The 23,198-nt window shown below is 47.3% G+C and overlaps 11 protein-coding genes across 11 annotated transcripts; 5 read left to right on the forward strand and 6 right to left on the reverse strand.

Moving 5' to 3' along the window:
- Positions 1 to 157: 157 nt before the first annotated feature.
- Positions 158 to 2,244, reverse strand: JR316_0001205 (ATP-dependent RNA helicase; the record flags this gene model as incomplete). Its single annotated transcript, XM_047887015.1, has 5 exons — positions 158 to 607; positions 663 to 983; positions 1,038 to 1,339; positions 1,393 to 1,510; positions 1,567 to 2,244. 5 exons carry the CDS (start codon positions 2,242 to 2,244, stop codon positions 158 to 160), a joined length of 1,869 nt encoding a protein of 622 aa, XP_047754761.1.
- Positions 2,245 to 2,493: 249 nt separating this feature from the next.
- JR316_0001206 (putative peptidyl-tRNA hydrolase 2) lies at positions 2,494 to 3,391 on the forward strand (the record flags this gene model as incomplete). Its single annotated transcript, XM_047887016.1, has 6 exons — positions 2,494 to 2,721; positions 2,770 to 2,827; positions 2,887 to 2,990; positions 3,049 to 3,074; positions 3,139 to 3,240; positions 3,301 to 3,391. 6 exons carry the CDS (start codon positions 2,494 to 2,496, stop codon positions 3,389 to 3,391), a joined length of 609 nt encoding a protein of 202 aa, XP_047754762.1.
- Positions 3,392 to 3,564: 173 nt separating this feature from the next.
- On the reverse strand, positions 3,565 to 4,224 carry JR316_0001207 (uncharacterized protein; the record flags this gene model as incomplete). The annotated part of the gene is made up of 3 exons (XM_047887017.1): positions 3,565 to 3,692; positions 3,756 to 3,962; positions 4,020 to 4,224. The coding sequence occupies 3 exons, from the start codon at positions 4,222 to 4,224 to the stop codon at positions 3,565 to 3,567; spliced, it is 540 nt and encodes a 179-aa protein (XP_047754763.1).
- Positions 4,225 to 4,835: 611 nt separating this feature from the next.
- Positions 4,836 to 5,840, forward strand: JR316_0001208 (Protein SYM1; the record flags this gene model as incomplete). Its single annotated transcript, XM_047887018.1, has 7 exons — positions 4,836 to 4,964; positions 5,034 to 5,115; positions 5,182 to 5,305; positions 5,370 to 5,382; positions 5,442 to 5,567; positions 5,624 to 5,721; positions 5,780 to 5,840. 7 exons carry the CDS (start codon positions 4,836 to 4,838, stop codon positions 5,838 to 5,840), a joined length of 633 nt encoding a protein of 210 aa, XP_047754764.1.
- Positions 5,841 to 6,242: 402 nt separating this feature from the next.
- On the reverse strand, positions 6,243 to 9,292 carry JR316_0001209 (U3 small nucleolar RNA-associated protein 4-like protein; the record flags this gene model as incomplete). The annotated part of the gene is made up of 7 exons (XM_047887019.1): positions 6,243 to 6,782; positions 6,838 to 7,386; positions 7,439 to 8,104; positions 8,160 to 8,283; positions 8,339 to 8,745; positions 8,807 to 8,974; positions 9,032 to 9,292. 7 exons carry the CDS (start codon positions 9,290 to 9,292, stop codon positions 6,243 to 6,245), a joined length of 2,715 nt encoding a protein of 904 aa, XP_047754765.1.
- Positions 9,293 to 9,482: 190 nt separating this feature from the next.
- On the forward strand, positions 9,483 to 9,887 carry JR316_0001210 (Mitochondrial import inner membrane translocase subunit TIM10; the record flags this gene model as incomplete). The annotated part of the gene is made up of 3 exons (XM_047887020.1): positions 9,483 to 9,565; positions 9,623 to 9,661; positions 9,713 to 9,887. 3 exons carry the CDS (start codon positions 9,483 to 9,485, stop codon positions 9,885 to 9,887), a joined length of 297 nt encoding a protein of 98 aa, XP_047754766.1.
- A 179-nt stretch (positions 9,888 to 10,066) lies between these two features.
- JR316_0001211 (uncharacterized protein) lies at positions 10,067 to 10,472 on the reverse strand (the record flags this gene model as incomplete). The annotated part of the gene is made up of 4 exons (XM_047887021.1): positions 10,067 to 10,136; positions 10,204 to 10,226; positions 10,281 to 10,406; positions 10,464 to 10,472. The coding sequence occupies 4 exons, from the start codon at positions 10,470 to 10,472 to the stop codon at positions 10,067 to 10,069; spliced, it is 228 nt and encodes a 75-aa protein (XP_047754767.1).
- A 342-nt stretch (positions 10,473 to 10,814) lies between these two features.
- On the forward strand, positions 10,815 to 12,440 carry JR316_0001212 (putative low-specificity L-threonine aldolase; the record flags this gene model as incomplete). The annotated part of the gene is made up of 8 exons (XM_047887022.1): positions 10,815 to 10,923; positions 11,049 to 11,124; positions 11,180 to 11,329; positions 11,377 to 11,441; positions 11,493 to 11,553; positions 11,605 to 11,822; positions 11,883 to 12,118; positions 12,177 to 12,440. The coding sequence occupies 8 exons, from the start codon at positions 10,815 to 10,817 to the stop codon at positions 12,438 to 12,440; spliced, it is 1,179 nt and encodes a 392-aa protein (XP_047754768.1).
- Positions 12,441 to 12,647: 207 nt separating this feature from the next.
- On the reverse strand, positions 12,648 to 17,177 carry JR316_0001213 (ATP-dependent DNA helicase mph1; the record flags this gene model as incomplete). Its single annotated transcript, XM_047887023.1, has 11 exons — positions 12,648 to 14,582; positions 14,634 to 14,762; positions 14,816 to 15,232; positions 15,296 to 15,457; positions 15,508 to 15,582; positions 15,639 to 15,850; positions 15,904 to 16,003; positions 16,052 to 16,209; positions 16,259 to 16,439; positions 16,468 to 16,493; positions 16,610 to 17,177. 11 exons carry the CDS (start codon positions 17,175 to 17,177, stop codon positions 12,648 to 12,650), a joined length of 3,963 nt encoding a protein of 1,320 aa, XP_047754769.1.
- Positions 17,178 to 17,531: 354 nt separating this feature from the next.
- On the forward strand, positions 17,532 to 19,341 carry JR316_0001214 (G patch domain-containing protein 8; the record flags this gene model as incomplete). The annotated part of the gene is made up of 4 exons (XM_047887024.1): positions 17,532 to 17,615; positions 17,689 to 17,953; positions 18,031 to 18,191; positions 18,265 to 19,341. The coding sequence occupies 4 exons, from the start codon at positions 17,532 to 17,534 to the stop codon at positions 19,339 to 19,341; spliced, it is 1,587 nt and encodes a 528-aa protein (XP_047754770.1).
- Positions 19,342 to 20,496: 1,155 nt separating this feature from the next.
- On the reverse strand, positions 20,497 to 23,089 carry JR316_0001215 (Bromodomain-containing factor 1; the record flags this gene model as incomplete). Its single annotated transcript, XM_047887025.1, has 7 exons — positions 20,497 to 20,820; positions 20,910 to 21,235; positions 21,291 to 21,593; positions 21,662 to 22,019; positions 22,081 to 22,560; positions 22,631 to 22,845; positions 22,894 to 23,089. 7 exons carry the CDS (start codon positions 23,087 to 23,089, stop codon positions 20,497 to 20,499), a joined length of 2,202 nt encoding a protein of 733 aa, XP_047754771.1.
- Positions 23,090 to 23,198: the final 109 nt, after the last annotated feature.

A 23,198-nucleotide genomic window follows, 5' to 3' on the forward strand; every position in this document is an offset into this window, starting at 1 on the left:
TAAAAGGGAGACCGGTGAAAACACAGTGTCAAAGGGGGACCTCGGTGTAAAGCGCAGGGCGAGTTTTCCAACCAAATTAAACGTGGCGTCACTCTTAGTCACGTGCTCAGGACGTCACAACAGAAGTCATCATTCGGCGTCAAAGGTCAAAACATAACTATCTACTCCAATTCTTGCCCAACTTCTTCATCTCCTGGCCTTTCCGGTACATATCCTTATCAACAGCCTTCTTTCCCAGTGTCTCCATGCGTTTCGATTTTTCTTTCACACGCATTGGGCCCCGCACTGAACCATCTCCAACTTGACCGCTTCCCTTGTGCTTTTTAGGACTCTCCGAGTCTGACGCATCCTCGTCAGACACTGCACTGTCTTCGTCGCGACGTCTCTTATCTCCTACACGAGCCGATTGGCCCTTACCAGGACCAACAGCAAGATTGACGCGAGGAGGTACTTTGAAGCCGAATGCTTTGGCAATTTTTGTCAAGTCCAATGCGTTCACATCGAAGATCTTTTTCAGAGAATACGAGGCATATGACTGCAAGTATGCGCGGTAACCACTTGTGGCTGATCGATACAGATTGTAGTTTTTCTCTAGGAGATTCTCCAACTATATCGGTAAATCGTCAATTGTGCACAACTCTCCCATGACAAGACGAACATACCTGAGCTTGAACATTCTCGATTCGATTAGCTGGGAATACAAATTCGTTCAGAGGAACTTTGGATTCCTTGAGATATCTCAAGAACCCAAGCTCGCTCTCCAGGAGGAATAACAAACTTTTCCCGACTTTGCCTGCTCTCGCCGTTCGTCCTACTCTGTGAATGTAATCGCGAGGGTCATCAGGAGGATCGTACTGGACGATGTAATCCACACGAGGGATATCAAGTCCACGGGCAGCAACATCAGTACATAGCAAGATTCCGGATTCCGCGTTGATAAATTCAAAGAATGTGTTAGTTCTTTTTTGTTGCTTTTGTTTGCCCTATAATAAATATGTTACATTCGTCGTTACCTTCAGTATATGATAAAAACGTACATGTAGATCCAGGACAGGTACATCGATATAGTTTAGCAATTCTGAATGATATTTTACAGAATTGCAACTGGAGAAGAAGACAATAACTTTCTTCTTCAGATTCTTTTTTAAGAAGGTGAAGAGGAGGAGGAAGCGGCGTTCAGAAGGACAAACGACGTAGCCTTGTGAAAGAGTGGCTACCGTGCTGGTAGCTTCCTCTTTGTCAACATCAATATGAACAGGTCCAGGTCGTAGTGATATCCGGGCAAGATCTGTGACTTTTGTGGTTTGTGTGGCAGAGAACAGCATTGATTGACGTTCATCTGTGTAAAAAATGGTGTAAGGCTCAAGAAATTTAACCAAGGGACCAATGAACCTTTTGGCAGCATAGCAATGATATCCTTCATCTGCTGCTCGAACCCGATTTCCAATATCCGATCGGCTTCGTCGATGACGAGGGCTTTGAGATTTCTTCTCACAAATCCTTTTGTATCCTAGAGAAATATTACGGTCATAAACAATGATGCCCAAATTTTGGGGTCAAACTCACTCTCAAATGATCCCAAAGACGTCCTGGTGTAGCCACGAGGAGATTCACTCCCTTGACCAGCTTCTCCTCTTCCGCTCTCCGATTTGCACCTCCAATTACAATTCCAAATGTTTGCGAATGATATTTCATGAGATCCCTGGCTACACCGAAGATCTGGAGAGCCAGTTCTCTTGTGGGAGTGATGATAATGATACCCGTTCCGTTCATAGGCTTGAATTTGAGGCGGTGAAGGAGTTCGACGGCGGGAATGAGGAAAGCTAGTGTTTTGCCGGATCCTGTGCGAGCAGCACCGAGAACATCTTTGCCTGCGAGCAGTACGGGGATAGATTTAGCTTGCACAGCAGTCATCGTAGTCATGCCCATCTCCTCAAGTGCGCGAGAGGTAGGCGCGGAAAGGCCTAGTGTTGAGAATGGGATTCGAGCGGTCTTGGAGTTTGAATCGGAGGGGGCTTGCTCGGGGGCGGCCTTTGATTTGGAACTGGATTTTTTAGATTCTGAAGAAGCCTCGGTAGCATCAGGAGTAGCAACATCGGAAGTGGAGGCAGAAGTGGAGGCAGAGGCGGAGGCAGAGGCAGAAGTCGTAGGTTCATTCGCAGTTTCCTCTTGATCCTTGAGTTTTTGCTTGCTTTTCTTCTTGCTCAACTTTGAGCTACTAGAAACAGGCTCGTCCGGTGACATGTTGAAGTACTTTGTGTGCAGTATAGATGAGTAATATTCTAAGGGTATCCAGAAATAAAGAGAGATAGTGTCGTCGAAAAGGCCAGAATACTTAAGAAATGATGCTCAAGACAGAAAATTCCTTCGGCACTTGCCGAGTTTGTTTATGATATGGTTTCTTGATCGGGGTATGCACTTTCTCTATATCCATGCCCTCCTCCGCCGCTCTAATATCTCAGAGCAAGTAGGCTTCGTGATTTCTCTGTTGCCATGTCTGACGTTATACGTAAAGTTTTTCTGGGTCTTGTTCTCTCACTAGCGTCCGTTGGTGTAGGATATCAGGTTGGCGCGTTAACAACACGCGTCAAGTCGAATCCGAATCTTAAAGAGGAATTGAAAGAAAGTCCTCCAGCGATTGAAGAGGAGGAGGTTGACGAACAAGCCATATCCGATGGAGATCTCAAATGCCCAATCGGCTTCATGGAACCTTGCAAATTGGTATGTTCGAAGGCCATCATCAACGCTTAAAACCCTCATGACATGTAGGTACTCGTTGTTCGTACAGACCTTAAGTTGACCCCAGCCAGCATCGCTACTCAGTTGAGTTCATACTACGTCATGCTATCATAGAAAATTCTATTGATGTTTTCTTCTCTTCAACAGATGCTGGTGCGCGCCTACCTACTCTTTTAGAGCTGAGGAATAACACATTTTCTAGCCATGCAACATTAGCATGCTATAAAGCTCTCAGCAAGAAGAATTCATCCGTTTGTATCCACTATTCTCTAGACGAACTCTGATTTGACTTTTTCTCCTTCTCATCAGCTTGCGTATCAATGGGAGGTTTTAGGGTAATCGAACAATGCTATCTGTTCCAACGAGGAATTGACCGATGTACATCTTTCAAACTGCCAGACAGGCCAAAATTGCTCTCAAAGCTAAATCAGAAGACCAGCTGCTAGAATTGGAGGCGATTGCAAAAAGTTTGAACCTTTGTGCACGATATGTAACAGATCCGTGCGTGTTGTTCTTTGTTCGCCTGTCAGTTTTTCTAATATCATGTTTCTGTGCCAATAGCGAGAGAGATAATGAACGCAGTATATTGGGAATAGGGCCAGGTCCAGTTGGACTTATAAACGAGGTTACTGGGAAACTGCGCCTTCTATAACCTATGCAAACGGTTACTTGTCGCCAATATGTAACATAGCTCAGCGTTGAGTATTATATATATTACAAAGTAAAGTGGTATTAATTTCTAGGTACCAGCCCCATTGCGAAGATGGCGTCACATTCATTCATAAGTTCGATCGTGTTGCCGGAGGTAACACACCGGACATGGACCTACTTCGACCTCATGCGCACAACCCTAATTATTCTCGACTTTCCTAGTTTTCTGGTGGAGGTCGTCGTCGTGATGACTGGGCTCCCGGCAGACCCGCTGCTTGCACTACCGCCCGAGCCTGCGTTGTCTGTGAACGAAGGTCAAATCAACCATCGTTTATTCACCTCTGTGAATTGCTAAAAGGATGTACCTGAAAACAGTTCGAGAAGGCCTCCAGAGGCTACTGTGTCTCCTCCTTTTGCAATCCCTCCTGCACCACTGTACGTGTTGCCAACACTGTTGGCATTCGTTCCACCTGAAGAACTTCCATCCGTGTTGCTGCCTCCGACCTGCAGAGATGAAGGTAGGATAGCAGAAGCTGTGCCTGAGTTGGCAGATTTTCCATTTCCCCCATTTCCTATGAATGATAACTTTGAGTCTTTTTGGAACCGTTATTCATTGCTGAAACTCGTACCAGAAAATAATTTGAGGAGGTTCCCGCCATTGAAAATACTTTTTGGAGCGTTGCTCTCGCTGAGGACACTACCTCCCGACGCGTCGCCGGCAGTTCCAGTATAGGCATTGTTGACTTGGTTGCTGTTATCCGGAACAGGCGCGGCAATAGTGAGATGGTAGGATGCGAAGAGAATGAGTACGGCGGCTCGTGTGTAAGAAGGCATAGCGTTCTTCCTTTCCAATTAGAGTAAGTAAACTTGAGAATAGATGTGGAATAGGGTGTTGTGCAGTGATAGTATTGTTGACAGTGCCCGCCTAGAAATGTAGAATAGAATGTGCAGTGTAGTTTGAGAAAGAGATAGGGCTGTTATGATTTTACTTATACAAGGCATTTTGTACTTTTCCAATGGCGGCTGACTTGGAGGGCTGACACTGGCAGAGGCTGACGCTGATCAAACGCTGATAGGACTTTAGACGCGTGCAGTTTCGCGCGTGCGCGCACGTCACGTGTCAGATCTTGCATTATGCCGCCGGTCTTGGCAGGTTCGGCAGATCTCCATCGAAATAAATCGAAATGCATTGACCAAGTTGAGTGGAGACTGCCTCCTCCTCCACTCCGATGACCTAAAATTCTCCAAGGGTACGCACTCGTTTCTCTGACCTATAATACCCCACATTTTTGGATGTGATCGTTCAAAACCACAAAACCCCCAAGTTTCTCCTTTCCAACGCATACCCACTCAAAGCTTTATTTCATATCGTACCCTTGTCTCGAACAACCCTTTCTAACCTGACCTACGAAGACATATAGTAAATCAATAGCTGCCCGTACAATATGGCAGCCCTTACTTTAGCACGCGCCTATCAGCACTCTTTCGACACCCATCCGTACTCCACTCTCGCAGTTACGGGAGGATGCCTGAATGCCCTTGGGGACGTTGTGGCCCAAGTCGCACAACGAACGGTCAGTTCATTTCCCCCATGATGCTTCATCTCATAGAAACTGACCAATACTACGCGATGCTACCTGCAGGTTGGCCGAGGAGAGAAGGAAGATGTTCCTAAATATGATGTCACACGAACTGCCCGTTTCTTCGCATATGGCGTTATGATAAGTGAGGATTTTGCATCTTTGTGGTGTTTCTGTATGTGCTCATGAATTAACATCTCGACTTCAATAGGTCCATTCATGGGCCGGTGGAATTTGTTCCTCGAAAGACGCTTTCCGTTACGAGCTATAAAGGGAACAAATAAAGTATCCCTCAATGCTCTAGGGAAACGTGTCGCAGCCGATCAGCTATTCATGTACGCACCGCTCACAGCTCCTCATTCCGTCTATGTTGGTGACTTACATTTGTGAACAATGCAGGGCTCCTTTGGGTGTACGTTTACCTTCGTGTGCAATTTCTTTGCGGAAGACTAACTAAACATGTAAACACAGTTGGCAATATTCTTAAGTTCAATGGGTATCATGGAAGGTCGTAGTCCCCGTCAGATAGGCAACCGGTTCAAGGATCTCTACAGCACTGCTCTTATAGCCAACTGGAGAGTATGGCCTCTCGCCCAGGTAGTAACAAAGCTTCTTTCGATCTCCATTACTCCCACTGATCTCTTCGGTTTTAGCTTATCAACTTCCGATACATGCCCCTGCCATATCGTGTCCCATTTTCGCAAGCATGTGGAGTGTTCTGGACACTGTATCTCTCCATCCTAAATTCCGAGTACGTCATTGTGACTCGTTAACCGAAGTCAATTCTGATGGGAATGATTGCCGTGCAGAGAAGACGTGCGACAAGACAAAGAGCTTGCGGACCGGCGCCAAAAAGTTTTGAACTCATGAAACAGGTGCCATTATGGGGGACCTACGTCCTCAAACCCTCCTCAGCTTGCATCATATTGCATTAACATATATTCGTGTTGTATCATTTTTTACTGTTTACACTTACCTTATATTCTTACCTAGTCAGATATCATGACGTCATCGTGTAGCTTTAGAAACCATCAACATTTCATTTCATTTTTTTGCTGCAATTTCCCCCAATCCATGTTCGCCATTTAATATGTTATTAGTTGGGTGTAGTCTGTTACCTGCATTCCTTTTAGATACGTAGAATCACTTCGGGAATTAGATTTTCGGTGCATTTCTCAATGATTCAAACACTTTTTTCTGTAAGTCAACTCGCGAATGATATGCAAGGGAAATGGCATTGAGTGATTGTTGATTATGTATTGTTAACGACAATCATGACGCGCCGTACTTGTGTTTGAAGTATGCAGGCGGTAGCGTCAACAGCACATCCACAAGCGGCCTTTCTACCACCACCAATTCATCCTTTGCCAGGAAATCACAGCACAATAGCGGGCGGTACTGAGTGATCATTTTGTAGTCTCTCCACTGTCTTTCCTCTTCTGCACCAGGCACCGGCGCAATCTCGCGTCGCCTCTTCTTAGCGCCGGAGCGCACGGTGGTATCGAGGCTCACCTTGAACATCCACGTCGCACCCCAGAAGAGCACGTACCGCGTCTTGCCCTGTTCATCAATGCCAGAGCTGGATGTTACAGCTGGATCGAAGGAGACGCCAAGCACAGGGTCATGTGCATGAGTGAATCGTTTAGGCAGGCTAGCGGCGAGTTCTTTTCCCCAGACAGGGAACTGGCGTGTCTCAACATCAAATATCTGGATAGAGTTGTCGGGGAAGGAGAGCAGGAGAACTGAAGGATGCATAGGATCAAATGCGAGTGCTTGTGCGGAACGTGGGAAGGTTGGGAGGACGCAGTGATGCTGAAAGCAAAGTTAGACAGCGTCAAATTTTTCACAATCAAAAGTCAAAACTCACTGAAATCAAATCTAGGTTGAAAATGTGCGTTCTGGCACGGCTGTCGGTCGTCGCAAGCCATTGGCCGTCAGTACTCACAGCTATCCTATCAACGCTGACAGTTGCAGATGTAGAGCTGACGTCCTGATCGTCATCTTCGTCATCAGATGCTTCGCTTGCTTCATTGGCCGGGGGAGGGGACTCGACATCTGGTTCAGCCATATCAACATCCATACTTGCGTCGCCATTGACATGCGTGTGTCCATTCACGAGCTTCTTCTCAGCACTATCGAGCGCTAGTGTTCGACCTTTGACAACTCGATCGTGAACGATGGAATCTCGTAACCGGTGTTGATCGAAGCGGCGCATTACGCGTGGCTTGTCTCCTATTAGGTTGATGACCAGGACATAAGATGAGAGGGCGGTGGACATAATTAGTTTGGATGAATCGGGGGTGAATTGGAAAGCACTGGCGCCAGTAGATATTGCATGACTTGGAGAAGCGGGGATGTATGCTTGTAGAATAGACGAAAACTCTTTTATTCGCTTGAGGCCGATTTCACCCTTATCCTAAAGACAGACTTCAGCAAGAATCTTTAAAACATTTTTTGTTAATACTCACGTCTGTGGTAAGAGCGAAGAGCTTGCTTTCGTACAAGTCCGAAACGATAAGCCATCTACCGTCATCCGAAATTTCGTGGGTGGTTATATTTGTGTTGACTTTGAGGTCCATCTCAAGAACCTTTTCCCACCCACCAGCGTAAGGTTCTGTCTCCAAAGGATCGTCTGTGGGCCCCGATTGCATTTGCACAACACCTGTACCCTCTTCCGGCTTTTTATGGATTCTCCAGACAGTGATTCCTGCTTCCCGTGCACATGATACCAAGCGAGTACTTCGAGCAACGCGCACAACACCTCTCGCGACAAAGGCCAGTTTACGGTGGTAGGAATCCTCAAAGGTAGATTCCGTGCTTGTATCCAATGGATTCGTAATTTTGACAACAGTACTCGTTGGGAGAGCAGCAGGAGTGAGCACGACGGACATATCGAGTCCCCCAGACGCAAGAATGGGAGCTACATCAATTGAAAAATGTCTCTTGTATGCTGTGGGTAGAGGAGTGTAGGGAGGCCACATAGCCAAGGCTCGCACGTCATGCGAATGCATACGACGGGAACACGTTTGTGTCCAACGCGACGTGGTGGGCCCGTTTTCAGTACTGGATGTCTTAACGAGGGAGAACTGAACGGTTTTTTGGTCAACGCCTGCAGTATAGATAGCCCTTCCTTCCTGGTTGAGAAATTATGATTAAGAAAATTTGCTAGAAGGATCGGAATAGACATACAGGACTAACGGCCATGCACAGAACATCGGCACCGTGGGCCTTGAAAGAAGACAATTGTGTGCAAGTCCTTGAATCCCAAAACTTGACCATTCCTAATGAGTCTCCAGATATTATTGTACCATCGCTGAGTGTGGACGATGAGATTTCAAAGTGGCCTAGAAATAGGGGGGAAAACATACCCAAGGACACCAACGGTCCAAACCAATGTGCGCTCTCCCCGTACTTTATCGACACCCATTCTCTCAATAACCCGTCCAGTTGAGATATCCCATTTCCGTAGGCTGCTATCGGAGCATCCTGTAACTAACCATGAGTCGGTCCAATCGTCTTCTTCGTCGTCATCGCTAGAAGAATCGCCATCAAATTCCTGAGCTTTCTTAGCTTGCCGTTGTCGAGGTATGGGTGGTCCCCAGGCGATGCTCAGCATCCGGCACTTCACTCTATCGAACCGACGCGAGTGGGTCAAAGTATCGTTCGCTATTGAGAGAATACGAACTGTGCCGTCTTCGCACCCCAGTGCGAGTGAAGAAGAGGATGGATTAGCGGCAATGGACCATATTGATCCACCTTGCGAATTTATGGTTCTCTGCGTCCAAAAAAATTTTTTTCAATATGTGCTCAAAGGGAAGTACAATCATCCTGCTCACGCGTATACACCCTCTTTCCAAGTCCCATTCAATTAATTCACTTCCTCCGCCTGAGCTAAACAGGCGAAGATCGGATTGCATAGGGACATCGTCGGGTCCCACGTCTTCTGGGTAACGCACAACAAAGGCCAAAGAATCTACTTTTGAAGGGTACGGTCCAGGGAGAGTCTTGACATTATTGACAGGGTAAGCGACATGGAAGGAGTCGAGTTATTAAGTACATACTTTTCGCACCACCCAGGCCTGAGAACACTGAGACTCCCGTTCAGCACCCTGCCACTCGCATATGTCAATGTTCCCATTGGCATGGCCGACTGCGAGGAGGCCGAATCGTAGTGGCTGCTTCCCGGCGGTGGTTTTTTTCTTGCCTTTGACTGATGGCAAAGGGAGAGGCGGGTAGGCCAAGGCCGTTATGGCAGATGGAGCATAGTCGACGAAACGACAGCGATGGACGGAGAGTGTAGTGGTCTCCTTTCTCTTATCCATCTGCCTTTTAATATTTTAGAATAATGCAGGTGAGCAATGAGCGAGCCCTGCGCGTCAGTACTTATGGATTGACAGAGTCCAAAACTTTTTTTCGGCTGCGAATCTGATCAAAAACGTGACCAGTCTAGTCCGGTTCGTGTCGCGCGGCGCGGCGTTCACCTTAACTCTTTGTCTCTACTTCATATTCACTATGTCTTTCCTCAGAGGCAGTGCCCCAACGTCAGGTGGTAGTGGCGGCGTCAATGTCGACAAGATTGAAATGGCCATTACTGAGTGAGCTGCTCTGTTTCTTCCGACTCACAAACTCCCGAGTCTTATTTCATTCCATAGACTTGACACAGTGACGGATTTCTTCAACCGAATGGTCCAGTCAGTGGAGCGGGTATAGAGCACATGAATCCAACTAATCAGTATTCACAGATCGTGTCACACGAAGTGCATTGGTGCGCGCTATGCCGAGCCTGACCTGAATAAGGGAGAGAGCGCATGCATCGACCGATGCGTCGCAAAATTTAACGATGTCCAGAAGAAGGTCGGAGAGAAACTTCAAAGTCGCGGTGCTGCCAATGCAGCTGGCGGGTTCACACCTATGTAATCCCGCAAGTGGATGATACCTTCATACCAAGTATCATATACATTCGACGCATCCACGAACGCCTTTCTATTACAATAACCGTCGAGAAAAGTATCACTCTTGCTGTAGACGATATAATCGATATAACATATACAATCAGACGGGCATCCAATATCCCCCCTCCTCCGAAAATGAAATCATTACTTTCCGAAATTAGGGAAGCACTCTGCCATTGTCTTTGAGTGCTTGTTAGCAGAGTGTTCCTCGAGCCTATAGGTTTATATCAAGAGGCAAGACGTCAGAGTTCGTGTCAAATCCTAAATTTCTTGAAGCTTACGCAGGTGCGCGAGTTGTAATCAACTGGGTGCATATTCATATGTTAGTATTGAGAGGAGAGTAACACACAAAACTCACAAAATTCTGCCTGCAGACTCCACAGATGATGCTTTTAGCGGCCTCGTTGATTTTGGCCTGACTTTTCGAGCCCTTGGGGGCATTCTTATCGGCATTGCGCTCACGCTTTTGTTGAGCTTTAGCTCCCTACACAATGACACGAAGATCAGTAGCCAACGATTTCTATCCACACTATTGACTCACGTTTCCCATGATTAGTGTATAAAAGAAGGGGTATTGAGATATAAAGGAATATTAGGTCCGATAACGAAACGAGAGCAACGACAAGCAAGTGGAATGAAATCAAACAACCTCTGGACAGTCTCTCCAGAACAATCCAAAGTTTGTTCGCTTACCTAATATGATCATTCTCGATCCGGCTCCGGGACGACTATGCCGCCATCTCTCGTTGGAATTTGCTTTTCGTTAGAGGACAATGTGCAACTTTTATCGTGACTCTTTTTATATAAGGGCGGGTTTCTCATGACCTGCCGGTTTACTCTTTCCTTGCGGAACTTGACGTTACCAAGATCCATCATCAGTTGCAGAAGAACTATGTCTTCATTCGCCTCTATCGCAGATCAGCTCAAGTTCGACGTCGTCTCCAAGACTCATGCTCTGGACAATGCTAATAAGCGCAAGGACATAGCGCGTACTTTCATTTGTAAGCGATAAGCAAGTTTATCTCTTGAAGAGAAATTCTGATATTCTTCTACAAAGCCGATACTGTTACAGGTTGAGAGCTCTGATTTATTCAAATATGCACTCGGATCTGAGTGCAGAATTCAGTGCCAACTGAGGAGATGTATTCTTACGCTACGCTCGCAACCTTGGGAGATGATGTCTACTTCGAGCCATCTACTGCGTTTGTCCACTCGGGTCAATTTTTTTCCACGAGCTGAACAAGACCCATTTCACAGTGCCCTGGAAGCCCATGTCGCAAAGATTACAGGCAAAGAAGCCGGTTTGTTCGTACCGTCTGGTACTGCATCAAACCAAATTGCACTGAGGACTCATCTTAAACAACCTCCATACTCTGTTTTGTGCGACCATCGTGCACATATTCACAAGTAAGGTCCATGTGTTTGATATCATTCTTTATATCAAACAATTTTAGGTACGAAGCAGGAGGTGCTGCCTTTCATTCCGGTGCTGCGGTAATTGCAGTTGTTCCGACTAACAGTATGAATGAATCATTACTCCACCCAGACGTCCACTATTAACGCGATACAGAGCATCATCTAACCCTCCAGGATGTCAAAGATAACATCATCATAAGCAATGATACTCATTTGTAGGACATTGCTTACAATACTCTTTTGGAAAAAATACTCATATTTTTCAGTGCCCCAACAGAGGTTGTTGCTCTGGAAAATACTCTCAATGGGACCATCATCCCTCAGGAAGAGGTCATTGCTATCTCAGATTATGTCCATTCCTTAGGTTTGAAGTTACACCTTGATGGTGCCCGAATTTGGCACGTCGCTGCAGAAACATCGACCCCTCTAAAGGAATTGTGCGACCCATTCGACTCCGTGAGTCTGTGCTTCAGCAAAGGCCTTGGTACGAGCCCTTTTACGATATCATTCATGCAATGTTCCAACATTTATCTCTGGATTATAGGCGCACCTGTTGGATCGTGTCTAGTAGGCACTAAAGAGTTTATTACAAAAGCTCGATGGTTTCGCAAGCTCTTCGGAGGAGGCATGCGTCAGACAGGCATCCTTGCTGGCGCTGCCGCATATGCTTTGACACACAACTTTCCTCAACTTCCACGGGTCCATGCTTTAGCCAAGCGGCTAGAAAGCGGTCTTGAAGAGATCGGGGCAAACATTTTAAGTAGGGCGGAAACTTGCATGGTTAGATTTTCGTTTAGGAGTGTTGTCATTGGTCTAACGAACATCTATGTTTATACAGATCTTCTATGATCCGTCTCCTCTTGGTGTTACTTATGACGAGATCGGTGACAGAGGATCGGCACTTCCTGAGCCCCTTTTCCTTGGTGGATCCCGCCTTGTAGTTCACATTCAAACATCGGACGCAGCCGTCGACGACTTTTTGAACATTGTTCGTCAACTTGCAGAAGAGAAGAAGGCCGCTGGTTTTGTCAGGCCTGAAGCTCAGGCCAACGGTGAGATCAAGGACGTCTATGTTAGACGTGTGCCAAAGGCGACAAAGTAGTGTACAAAGAGAAGGTTCAATCTCGACCTGAGTTACGTTGATAACTGATACATTCTGTATTTATTTAATATGTTTGTACCAGTAGATCTAGAGAAATATTTCAGTCTACCAAGAGAAAAATGGGTATAGATGATGGTTGTTGCTCGGAAGGTATAATATTACAATTGTTGTATTGCAGCAAAGAAATTCATGGATTTAAAAAGACTGCTATGATATTGGTTCGTCGTCATCGACAACAAAGCTTCCCAGGTCGTATCTATCCAGCTCGTCGTCTGGCGGTGGTGGTGAACTGGAGGACAATTCCTGGTATCGTGGACCATTATTTCTTCCAAATGGTCGTGCGCGTATGGGGTTGTTAGCAAATATGGGCCCTCCATGTTCCCCTGGAACCTGCGTAAGCAAGCTGCGACGGTATATCTGGCTCTGTTCGTATGATGGAGACATTTGAGTGGCGGGTGAGTTCTTTATGAACATTCGATCCGACTCGCTCTCCTCGTCGTCTTCGCTGTTAGAATCTCCTTCGCTGACATCATCACCAGAGTGAGCTGCTTCTCCATCAAACAATGCGTTCGCATTTCGACCAAGAATCGTGGGCTTTGCCCGTTTTGATTGGGCCTTTTCTTTCCCCTTAGTTTTTGGTTTCTGTCGAATTGGAGTGGACTCGACACGATGATGCAGACGACGATTGCCTCGAGGAGAAGTCTCTACGATCGGAGACTCGGGTTCATCAAAAATAATTCGACGTCTCTTCGCCTGATTTCCGACAGGACGTACAGGGAAGGATGATTCTGGTATTGTGGGAGACACCAGCAGTCGTTTTGGAACAGGAGGAGGGAGCATTGATGCTTTGCGCGTCGTCTGTGCAGGAGATGTTGAATGACTAGGCGGTGAAGACAGTATTTCCTTGGAGTGGATTGGCAACGCTTGGCTAGAGCGTTGCTGGGTTTTAGTGGGCCTTACTTGAGTTGAAGTTGATCCGAGGAATTGAATAGAATCGTCTTCCAATGCTTCAAGTGGATCTGATGTTTCCACATACATGTCCTCGTCTCTAGGAATAGGATGCGATATCTCAATGGATTCGTCTCCGATTTGCATTCGCTCGAGAGCAGGAGGGTTTTTTAGTTTGGGACGGATGGGAGAAGAATCGACGATCTCAAAATTAAGATTGTCGTCGTCTTCGTCAACTAACCACGACATGTCTTGATTGTGTTCCTCGTCAGGATTTTCTTGAGGTGGACTGGGAACCTGGACTGCGTCATCGGGTGTGTTCTCCGGGGTTGAGCTGCGATTTCGGGGGAGAAACCTTCTTCGGATGGGGGAGGCATGGCTTTCACCAGATTCATCGAAAAGCTCTATCACAGAATCATCTAGCCTTTTCATCCGCTTTGGCGATGGCTCAGGTGTTGGTGACATATTCACAGGGGCTTTCGACTGGGTATTTGATTTACCTTTATTTGTGAGCGAGATAATACCAGACTCAATGTCCATATCATCTGAATCATCCATTCCTTGCTGTGAAAATTGACTTGAGGTTGGTATCTCCATCGTCTTCTTTTTTACTGGTTTCGAAGCCTTTGTGCCACCAAGTGTGGCTGCTTTCCTGAGCTTGCCCTTAGCTGCAGGCTTTTGAGCCTTTGAAGAACCTGGAATAGCAGACTGCGTTCGACGGGGAAGGGGAAGGATGCTACCTGATTCTAGTTCTTCGTCGGTCTCATCGTCTTTCCCAAGAGCGTCAAAGTCCTTCGGTAAGGTGACCTTTTTTGTCTTCTTGGCACCTTTGACCACAAGATCTCGTACAGAAACAAAACCAGTGCTAGCGCCATCAGGTATATTTCTGCCCACATCATCGTTTCGCTTCCTCTTTGTCGCAGCAGTTTTCTTTGGAGACGCTTTCTTACGTCCGTCTTCTCTGACATATTGCTGTATCTCGACAACCTTTTCGATACACTCCGGTTTTATATGGTCCGGGATGAGACGCTCAACGTCTTCATATAGCTCGTACAGTTGTCCTTTGTTGACCATTTTCTGCACCTCCTTATACATTGCTTCTGCCTTCTCAACATTGTTTTCTTCACGTCCTTCGGCTAGTAAGACGTGAATGAATCCAGCGCGTTTGCGACCTGTTCGCCCAAAACGTTGAATCTAGAGCTTTTTTAGGACAACAAAAACTGGAGAAAGAATCGAAAGTCGTACCATTCGAGTGGGTGTCTTATCAGTATCATAACACACGGTTACATCGATTTCACCGATGTCAAGACCCTCTTCACCAATAGACGTTGCAACCAAGACATTATAAACACCTTGTTTGAACTTCTTGATAACCTTTACCCAGAGATGTCAATAAAAACATAGATTGAAAGGTAAATTAGACGAACTTCAAGCTGCTCTTTTTGCTGAAGACCCTTTTTTCCCTGTTTATCAGTACCTTGACCGATAAACTCCGTTGCTCGAATAAGAGGACTCTCTTTATTCAATTCGTTCACCAGCTCCTGCACGACCCCACGATAGGAAGAGAAAACCATGACTTTACTGGTATCCTCTTCACCGTTGTTGTCGGCTAATTTTGAGCCAAAGTGCTGAATTAAAATAGTTTTCAACTTTTCAATTTTGGGGTGAATGCCCCAACCAGCCTGTCGTTGTGCCTCAACCTCCTTCATGAGTGCAACATATCCTGGGTCGTTTTTGAATCGTTTACTGCTATTATTCTGCCTCGCAGCTCCCGGGATGTCCTTGTCGACCTCAGTTCGTAGTTCATTGAGGAACAAATAACAGGTCTCGAACGAACCCGTTAGCTGTAGCACAAAGATACAAAAAAGCTGTCAATACATGTATGAAATAAAGTGTTATACCCTTACAAGATACATCATTACTCTGGCAAGTTTAGACAGAGCAGACAAAGCAGTGAAATGTTGAGGTCCCGATTCCGACATCAGGGCCTGTGGTCGGAATGGGTGCATAGAAATTGCAGATTCGTTGGGCCGAAGCACATTGAATTTGATTAGTTGTTTAATATGAGGCTAAAGGACAATAAATAACCCATAAACACATGTATAAGATAGACACTAACATCCATAACTTTGACCAAAAGATCTCTGATTTTCATAAGATCTTCATTGGGTTTGATTATATGAGTTACTACTGTCTGATTAGAACATATCAGGGCATGCCTTGCATGAATAAATAATCAATTAAACTCGCCTTTTTAAAAAGATATTTCTGGAGGTCAACACTTTCTTCATTACGGAGTTCAATTCGACTGATGTGCAATCCATCAATTAATGTCTGAACAGCTTCAACAGTGTTACCAGGGGTAGCAGTTAAAGCAAGGACCCTGAAATGAGGATTTTTGGCCATCAAAAACCGGACAACTTGGTTGTAGGCATAGTCTCCACTGGCACGATGGGCCTCATCTATAAAATGGTCAGTCATACCGAAGATACAGCACAAATGATGAACTGCGGACCTATAACCAGCAAGACAATTTCTCTGTGATCGCAGTTTTGTTTCACCAAATCATTCATCAAAGTCTGAGGTGTCATGAAGAACACCCGTTTTTCTCTCCACTATAGGCTACATCAGATTCTAGCTCCATAGTAAAGATGCATACTCACATATCTAGCCCGTGTGGCAGCTGGAACCTCTCCATTCAATTCCGCGCTGTCAATGTTTGGTATACCACAGGTATCATGACAAGCTTCGATCTGTTGAGTAACTAGAGGTTTGGTAGGTGCGACAAATATTATCTTCCCATCCGGAAACCATCGGTAGTCTAGACGGAGAGATTTATTATACAATTCACTACAACTTTAATTACTCACAATTAAGCATCACAACACCTGCGATGAAAGTTTTACCCAACCCAGTTGGTAGAGCAACAAGAGTATTCTCGAAAAGGGAGTTTTTGACGATATTATATTGATAGTCTCTTTTCGGCCGGTTTATAGGGTATATCCAGTGCTTGGCTTCGAGAAGGTCGGCGGTCACCTTCATGGGAGGGGGCTATGGCGAATTGATCAGCAAACACAACCGTCAAATGCAACAAGGCATACCGGTCTGATAAGTTAACCCATTAGTATTTAATAGTGATCACAAATGAAGCTACAGCAATGCTTACCCGGCTTAAATTGGATGGTCAGCTCGAACACTTGCTAGATGAGAATGATACTTACCTGAGATAAACGGAGCAGGAAATTGCTCAAATTCGACATTCTCTTCGTCAGAGTCATGATTTTCCTTCCCTTTCCCTTTACTCTTCCTCGTGCCACTCTTTGCATATGCAGTCTGATCCCACCTTTTCGTCTTCGGAGCCTGCTGTCCAAAGAGGCGCCGTTCTGTCTGAGGTTTCTCTGCCTGAGATCTTGAAGGCTTATTAGGATTAACGGATGACGAGGGCGGAAGAACATCTCCAAATAGCGTGGTTTGTAACATGTTTTTCGAAGACGTGCGTGCAATCTTGCTAGGTCCAGCAACAGGCTGTGCCTTCCCAGCGTACGAATCTTCGATGAACGTATCTAGTTTAGCCAAATCGGTCTCGTCGACATCAAATGTCAGGTCATAGAAGGACGAATCGGAAGATGATTTCCTGGAGGTTTTGGCAGGGGGAATAGGGGATGTAGAAATATGTTGCTGTTGTTCCGTTTTGCGAGGTGAAAAATGAGCTGCTTCAATAGCATCTAGCTGCTGCAGAGCAGACAAGTCGAGGTCGTCGTCGCCTTCAAAGTACCCATCCGAGCTCATCTTGGTCGTCGATATAGAATAGGATAGAGACCAAAGGTGGATTAGAATCGCTAAACAAGTCGCGAAATGCGTGTAGGTTTGGCGGTGCCACCTTGACGCGACTTGATCATGTGATACAATTACATGGTCCATGCCGCCACGCTGAGGCTACGGAGCCTTGACACTTTCAGCAGTCTAACAGCAACTTCGAAGATCGACGACGAAGAAACAAATTCTTATTTTTCGCGCTGAGACAGTACTAACAGACATCAAAATACATTAAGTGAGTAAGTTGGACCACTCAACTGTTGCGGAAATCCTTGACTAAACCCATTCTTCACAGTAAAGCCAGGGGAAGGGTTTTATCGGTTAATAATGTCCTCCAGCACAATCGCTCGTTGGAACGCAATTCCCCTTGAACGTCCCAGGGATGCAGACTCAGGATCTACCAGTCTGAAGGTACTCACCTCAACTTCGCTCCGTTGATGGCCTTGGTTACTACTGCTTCTCTCTTTTTCTTTATCCTCTCCAGCGCGGAAGGCCCGAGGACGATGGGGCTCCCGATGCCGATGACGACGACGACGACGTCTCACTTGTCTCTCGCTCGCCGTCACCTGTCCCTCAAGATGCTATGGACGTGGATGATTCCCATCTCCATAAATATGACGAATACATCCGAGGTCCGGCTCGGGAAGTCATCACTGTTGAGACAAAGATTAAGCCCACCAACAAAGGGTTCGCTTTGCTCTCGAAATTCGGCTGGGTCGAAGGCCAGCCAGTAGGCTTATCTGGCGAAGGTACGCGAGATATTATTCAATTCTTTCAGGGTCACGGAGTCCTTCTCTAATATTTTACTCTAACTCAACTCTAACAGGGCGAACGGAGCCTATTCCATTCCATATCAAGTCTGATTTGACAGGACTTGGGAAAACAAGCCAGGATGTTCGGATGATTGAAGAAACTGTTTCGCAAAGGCGAGAACTCGATTCAGAACGCCAGCAGAAAGAAAGTGAAGAACAACGTAAACTTCGAGAGGTGCGCCACCGCAAAACATCGTTCTTGCGCTTCCTCAAAATTGAATCAATTTACATATGAAACTATCTGACAGGACTCGGTTGCCCGCAAGACTGCACTAGAATCCGAAATTTCGTCGACCCTGCGGCCATTCTATTGCACTCTATGCGACAAGCAATTCAAAAATGTCGCTCAGTACGACGAACACACCAACTCATACGCGCACCACCATAAAGCCCGCTTTAAAGACATGCAAGCTAGCGCCCGCCTTAAACCCAAAGAGGAAGTCGACAAACGTAAAGAAAAAGAACGTAAGCGAGAGGAAAAGGAACTTCGCAAAATAGCCGCCGCAAATGGAATCAAGATGCCCAAGCCAGCAGCAACACCAGCCGCCATGGCGCTGGTAGCGCAACCCAGTCCATCAGCTGGTCCCAATGCAACCGCGAACAACATGGATATCGATGGCATTCCCATATCCACCGACTCAAAACGGTCTAATTGGGCATCGTTTTCAGGCGACAGCCATCAGGGTAGTTCCCAGGGCAGCGCTGGCGGCTCCAATGGTGGTTTCAGCAAGTCGGGGTGGGCAACTGTCGGAGGCCCCTCTTCAAACTCCAGTACCGCTGCTTCTAGCCGATTTGGTCCGCCCACGGAGTCGCATTTGTTTGGATTGTCAGTTTCTCAACCGGCGGGCGAACAAACGAGCACTCGATCAGGCCATAACCCCACTTTTCGAAACGCCGGCTGGACATCCCTGGATACAGGTAACTCGCAGTCTCAGCCTCCCCGTCCTCCTCCTCCTCCAGCGCCCACAAGCAACTGGCATCCACAGGATCACGCGCCTCCACCACCCCCTCCGCCTGCGGAAGCCCCGCCACCGCCGCCTGAACTAGGACAACCTACAGGCTTCAGCTCCTCGTCGTCCGCGCAACAGTGGCAGAAGAGTTCATTCGCGCCGGTATCATCGTCGACGTATGCCCCTCCGCCTCCGCCTCAACCTCCTGCTCCTCCAAATTCATTCGCATCGCCGCCACCCCCTCCCCCTCCATCTGCGTCTTCAGCGCCGCCGCCGCCACCTCCTCCGTCACACTCTGTACCTCCTGCCGCGCCTTCCGAACCTAAACCCGTCCGCTCAAGCTGGCAACAGTTCCAAAAAGGTAGACGAAAGTAACAGAAATCCAGAATGACAGTTTCTCTTCATTGTCAATGGCAACTGCTCATGTTATACCCGCTCCTTATCTTACTGTACTGTACTGTACCGTACCGTACCGTAACATCGTGCTTTGCTATCTGATTCTGACCAGTTGTTCTCGACCTTGGAGTTAAAAACTATCTTGTTTTACTTATTACCTATATCCCATTACATACGCTCAAACTCAATCGCCAAACTCTAAGAAGGTTCAAACTCAACCTCGAGGGTGTCACAATAAAATTTTAAAAAACAATATCGCAATATCGCCTAAGAAGAAAAATTGAATAAAAAGGAAAAAAAACTTTCGTTTCTAGAAATATTGTACCGGTGCAGTAAACCCCCTCCACAAGCCTCAAGGTTCAAGGTTCAAGCAAAGAATTACGATGCACGAGGTTTTAAAAAATACTATTCTCGACTACGTAATATTTACGCGAACAGTGAGAGGCGCCAGAGAGACAAGTGTGAAAAATGTGACCCAAACAAACCAAACCCAAAGTCGGATTGAAAAAGACGAGAAATGAGTAAGACGAAATTGAGGAGTAAAAAAAAAAGAGACGAAAGGACACGAAAAATAAAAGACAAAGAATCATTGAAGTACTAATTAGCTACAAGTGGTGAGGGGGATGAGTGGAAATAACGACTACGGGGCTACTACGTTTCACGAATAAAAAAAAGGGGGAGAAGTTCGTTCATATGCGCGAATGGGGAGGAGAGGGCAAAGGAGGAACTTTTTTGTTGTTGATGTCAAAGTAGGTTAAAAAATATGACTTTTGTGGACAACATCGAGGATTCGGAAGCAAGCGTTGAGAGAGGAAGTTGGCGTTTGATGATGACAAGAATAAAACGAGTGACTGCGTCCCACGGACAGGATGGGACAGTTGGAGATTGGTTGACGACGACGAGACGCGACGGCGACGTGCAAAAACAAAGTAAAATGACCAAAGGAAAAAGAGTTACGGGATATATAATACGTGTAAGGCAGAGAGAAAATGGTGATGCGAGGACCACAGAGCGGAAAAGGCAGAGTAGAGAACAACAAAGAAAGAAAGAACAGACAGCAGCTCGTAAAATTGAACAAACTGTCGGTTCTTCCCTCTTGTTAACAAACAAAAGGCACTACACAGCAAATGGCTTTTACTCTGAATCGCTCCCGGAGCTGTCCGAACCAGAGCTCGAGTCCGATGAATGGTCACTGTCCTCGTTTCGTCGCGCGGGCGCTGCGCTCGTCGTGCCGTGGCCTTCAAACAGTGCCATACGCTCCTCCAACTGACGGATCTTCTCCGCCTCCTTCTCCTCGTCCATGCTCTTGCGCCGGAGCCCACCCGTGCCTGTGCCCTTGCCCGTGCGATTGCGCTTAGGTTGGGCTGGCTGGCGAATTGGTCGCAGGACGAAATTATAGAGCTTGGTGAGGACAGCCGCTGGTAGTTGATCAATCTCCAGCTCAATCTCCTCTGTGCTCTGTTGGGATTGAAAACGATAGGTCAGGGCCGGTGTGTGCAAGGGCAAAGCAAATAACGGAATAGAACATGGAAAAGAAAAACACTTACGTCTCGAATCTCAGGGACACCCTCGTGAATGATCTGGATGACGCGCTCTAGACGGGCGCCGTCGAGTTTGCCAATAGATTCACTAAGATCCTTCTTCTGCTCAAATGTCAGAACGTCGTCATCGGTGACGTTCTTCTTGGACTTCTTCTTGCTAGTAGTAGGAGCAGGTGCCTTGGTCTGCTTGGGCGGAGGTTTTGAGGTCGAAGCAACAGGGGCCTTTTCCTTCTTCTTCTCCTTTTTCTTCTCCTTGGGCAGTTTGGCTGTCTTTAGCGATTCGATGTTGTTTTTCATCGTCTCGATTTGACTCTCCATCATGGCAATCGCGCCTACATGATACAAAGTGAGATTTGAAAATTAAATCAAAATGAGACGCAAACATACGTCGACGCTCCTCATCCGAATCATCTTCATCCTCTTCCTCGTCATCACTTGGATCCTGAGATTGCAGTGGTGGCAGACCCTTCCACTTTTCATCGAACACCTTCTGCAACTCCTGTCCGGCGAGGTTGACCGGTGTACCCGACGGATTAAACGTGAAACAGTTGCGTATCATTAATTTGAAATCATCGTAAAAGTTCTGGGCGGTATCGTATTCACCGCCATCTAGCTTTTTGCGGATTGTCGACAAATCCATGGGCCGCTTGATGATTTTCGGATATGAAGGAATCTCAAGCTTCTGCCAGTCTAAATCACGTGATTATTTAGAACATCAAAGAAGAATTAGACTTTTGGGAAAATTTTTTTTGGCTTACCGACAGGCTCGTAGAAGGGGTACGCGTAGCTGGCATGGGTCTTTCTGTTGAGCTCCTGAAGAATCTTGCCGCAGTACTTGAGCTGCTCTGCAGTTCCGTCCGGCCTGGTCCTCTTGCCTTTCCGGTTCTTCTTCGGCGCGTCGGCATAGGGTAAATCTTTCGGTGGCGGAGGATGGATTTCGCGCTTTGGGCGGCCGACGACTTCCGCGTCTGATCGTCTGATGACGGGAACAGAGGTTGAAGCTCGACGGGCGGCGGGAGCGGCCTTCTTGGTGGCAGGCGGGCCCATGACGGGGGTGGGAGGAGCTGGCGGCGTTGTAGCCTTGCGGGGAACTGGAGCGGGCTTGGGTGCAGGTTTCTATGCAAAAAAAAAATTGTTGAATGGAGCAATCAGTCAATGACACGAAAAAAAAACCAACCTCTATTCTAGGAGGTAGATGTTTGATAGACTTGTCGTATACTTCCTGAACTGTCTTTGCCATTATGGAAACGATGTGATCAGGACCGTTGAAGGTGATTGCGTTCTGTACCATGAGACGGATGTCAGCGGAGACGTCCTCGGCGTCGTAGTAACGCGGGTTGTGCGGGTTGGGATCTGGCCTGCTGGGATTAGAGGCGGTGAGTTTGCGCTCAATGGTGGAAAGGTCCATTGGGTGCTTGATGATAGAGGGGTAGTGGGGGACATTGAGAGCGATGGGGTCGACGGGGCGCAAAAAGGGGGCGCCGTCCTTCATCTTCCTCAGAGTGCGAATGGAGGACACGAGATAGCGATACTGATGGGGGGTGATGGTGCACTCGCGCTTGGGGCCCGGGGCTGAGGTAGACGCTGCTGTGGGCGGGGGAACAGAAGAGGGGGGCGGCGGGGTGGGGGCATGGGATGCTGGAGGTGGAGTGGCGGACTTTAGACGAGCGACGGAGAGCTCTATCAGCACGCCTGGAACGGCGCACAGCGAGAAAAAAGATACGCACATGAGTCATGGAAGCCATGTCCGCGTCGGAATGGACACGGGCGCGCTTGGCGGGGGGCTCGCCCTGCTCGGCGTCGCTATCGTCGTGGTAAGCACGGGCAGCGCCATTGGAGGAGCCATTGGGAGCGATAGAGGCCATAGAAAAGTCCTGGGCCAGACCTGGAGTGCTGGTGTCGCCCATGACGACGTCGGCAGTGCCGTGGATGGCGATGGGTGCTGTAGAAGCGGGTAAGACAAAGGGGATGTGGGGCGTGGGAGACGCACCATCGAGCTCCTTGACTGGGAGCGGCTCGTGGCGGACATCGCTCTCCTGCTCGTAGTCGATGTCGATCTTGACATCGGGAGCGTGGGCGGAGTCGACGGGAGTCGCAGGGGAGTCTGTGGCCGGGGAAGGAGGGTTATCATTGCGCGCGTGAAACACTGTGTCCGATATACCATTCGTGGTGTGACCCGAGAGCATCATGTATGTGACAGTCACCCGCGTGACAGTTGGGAAGGCAAGGGAAGATTTTTGGGGAGTTAGGGGGATCCCATGCTCGCTAGGTCTTTATAGCTCAGAGAATTTAAGG

This window comes from Psilocybe cubensis, chromosome 1, assembly GCF_017499595.1.
Source record: "Psilocybe cubensis strain MGC-MH-2018 chromosome 1, whole genome shotgun sequence".
Classification (NCBI taxonomy): Eukaryota; Fungi; Basidiomycota; class Agaricomycetes; order Agaricales; family Agrocybaceae; genus Psilocybe; species Psilocybe cubensis.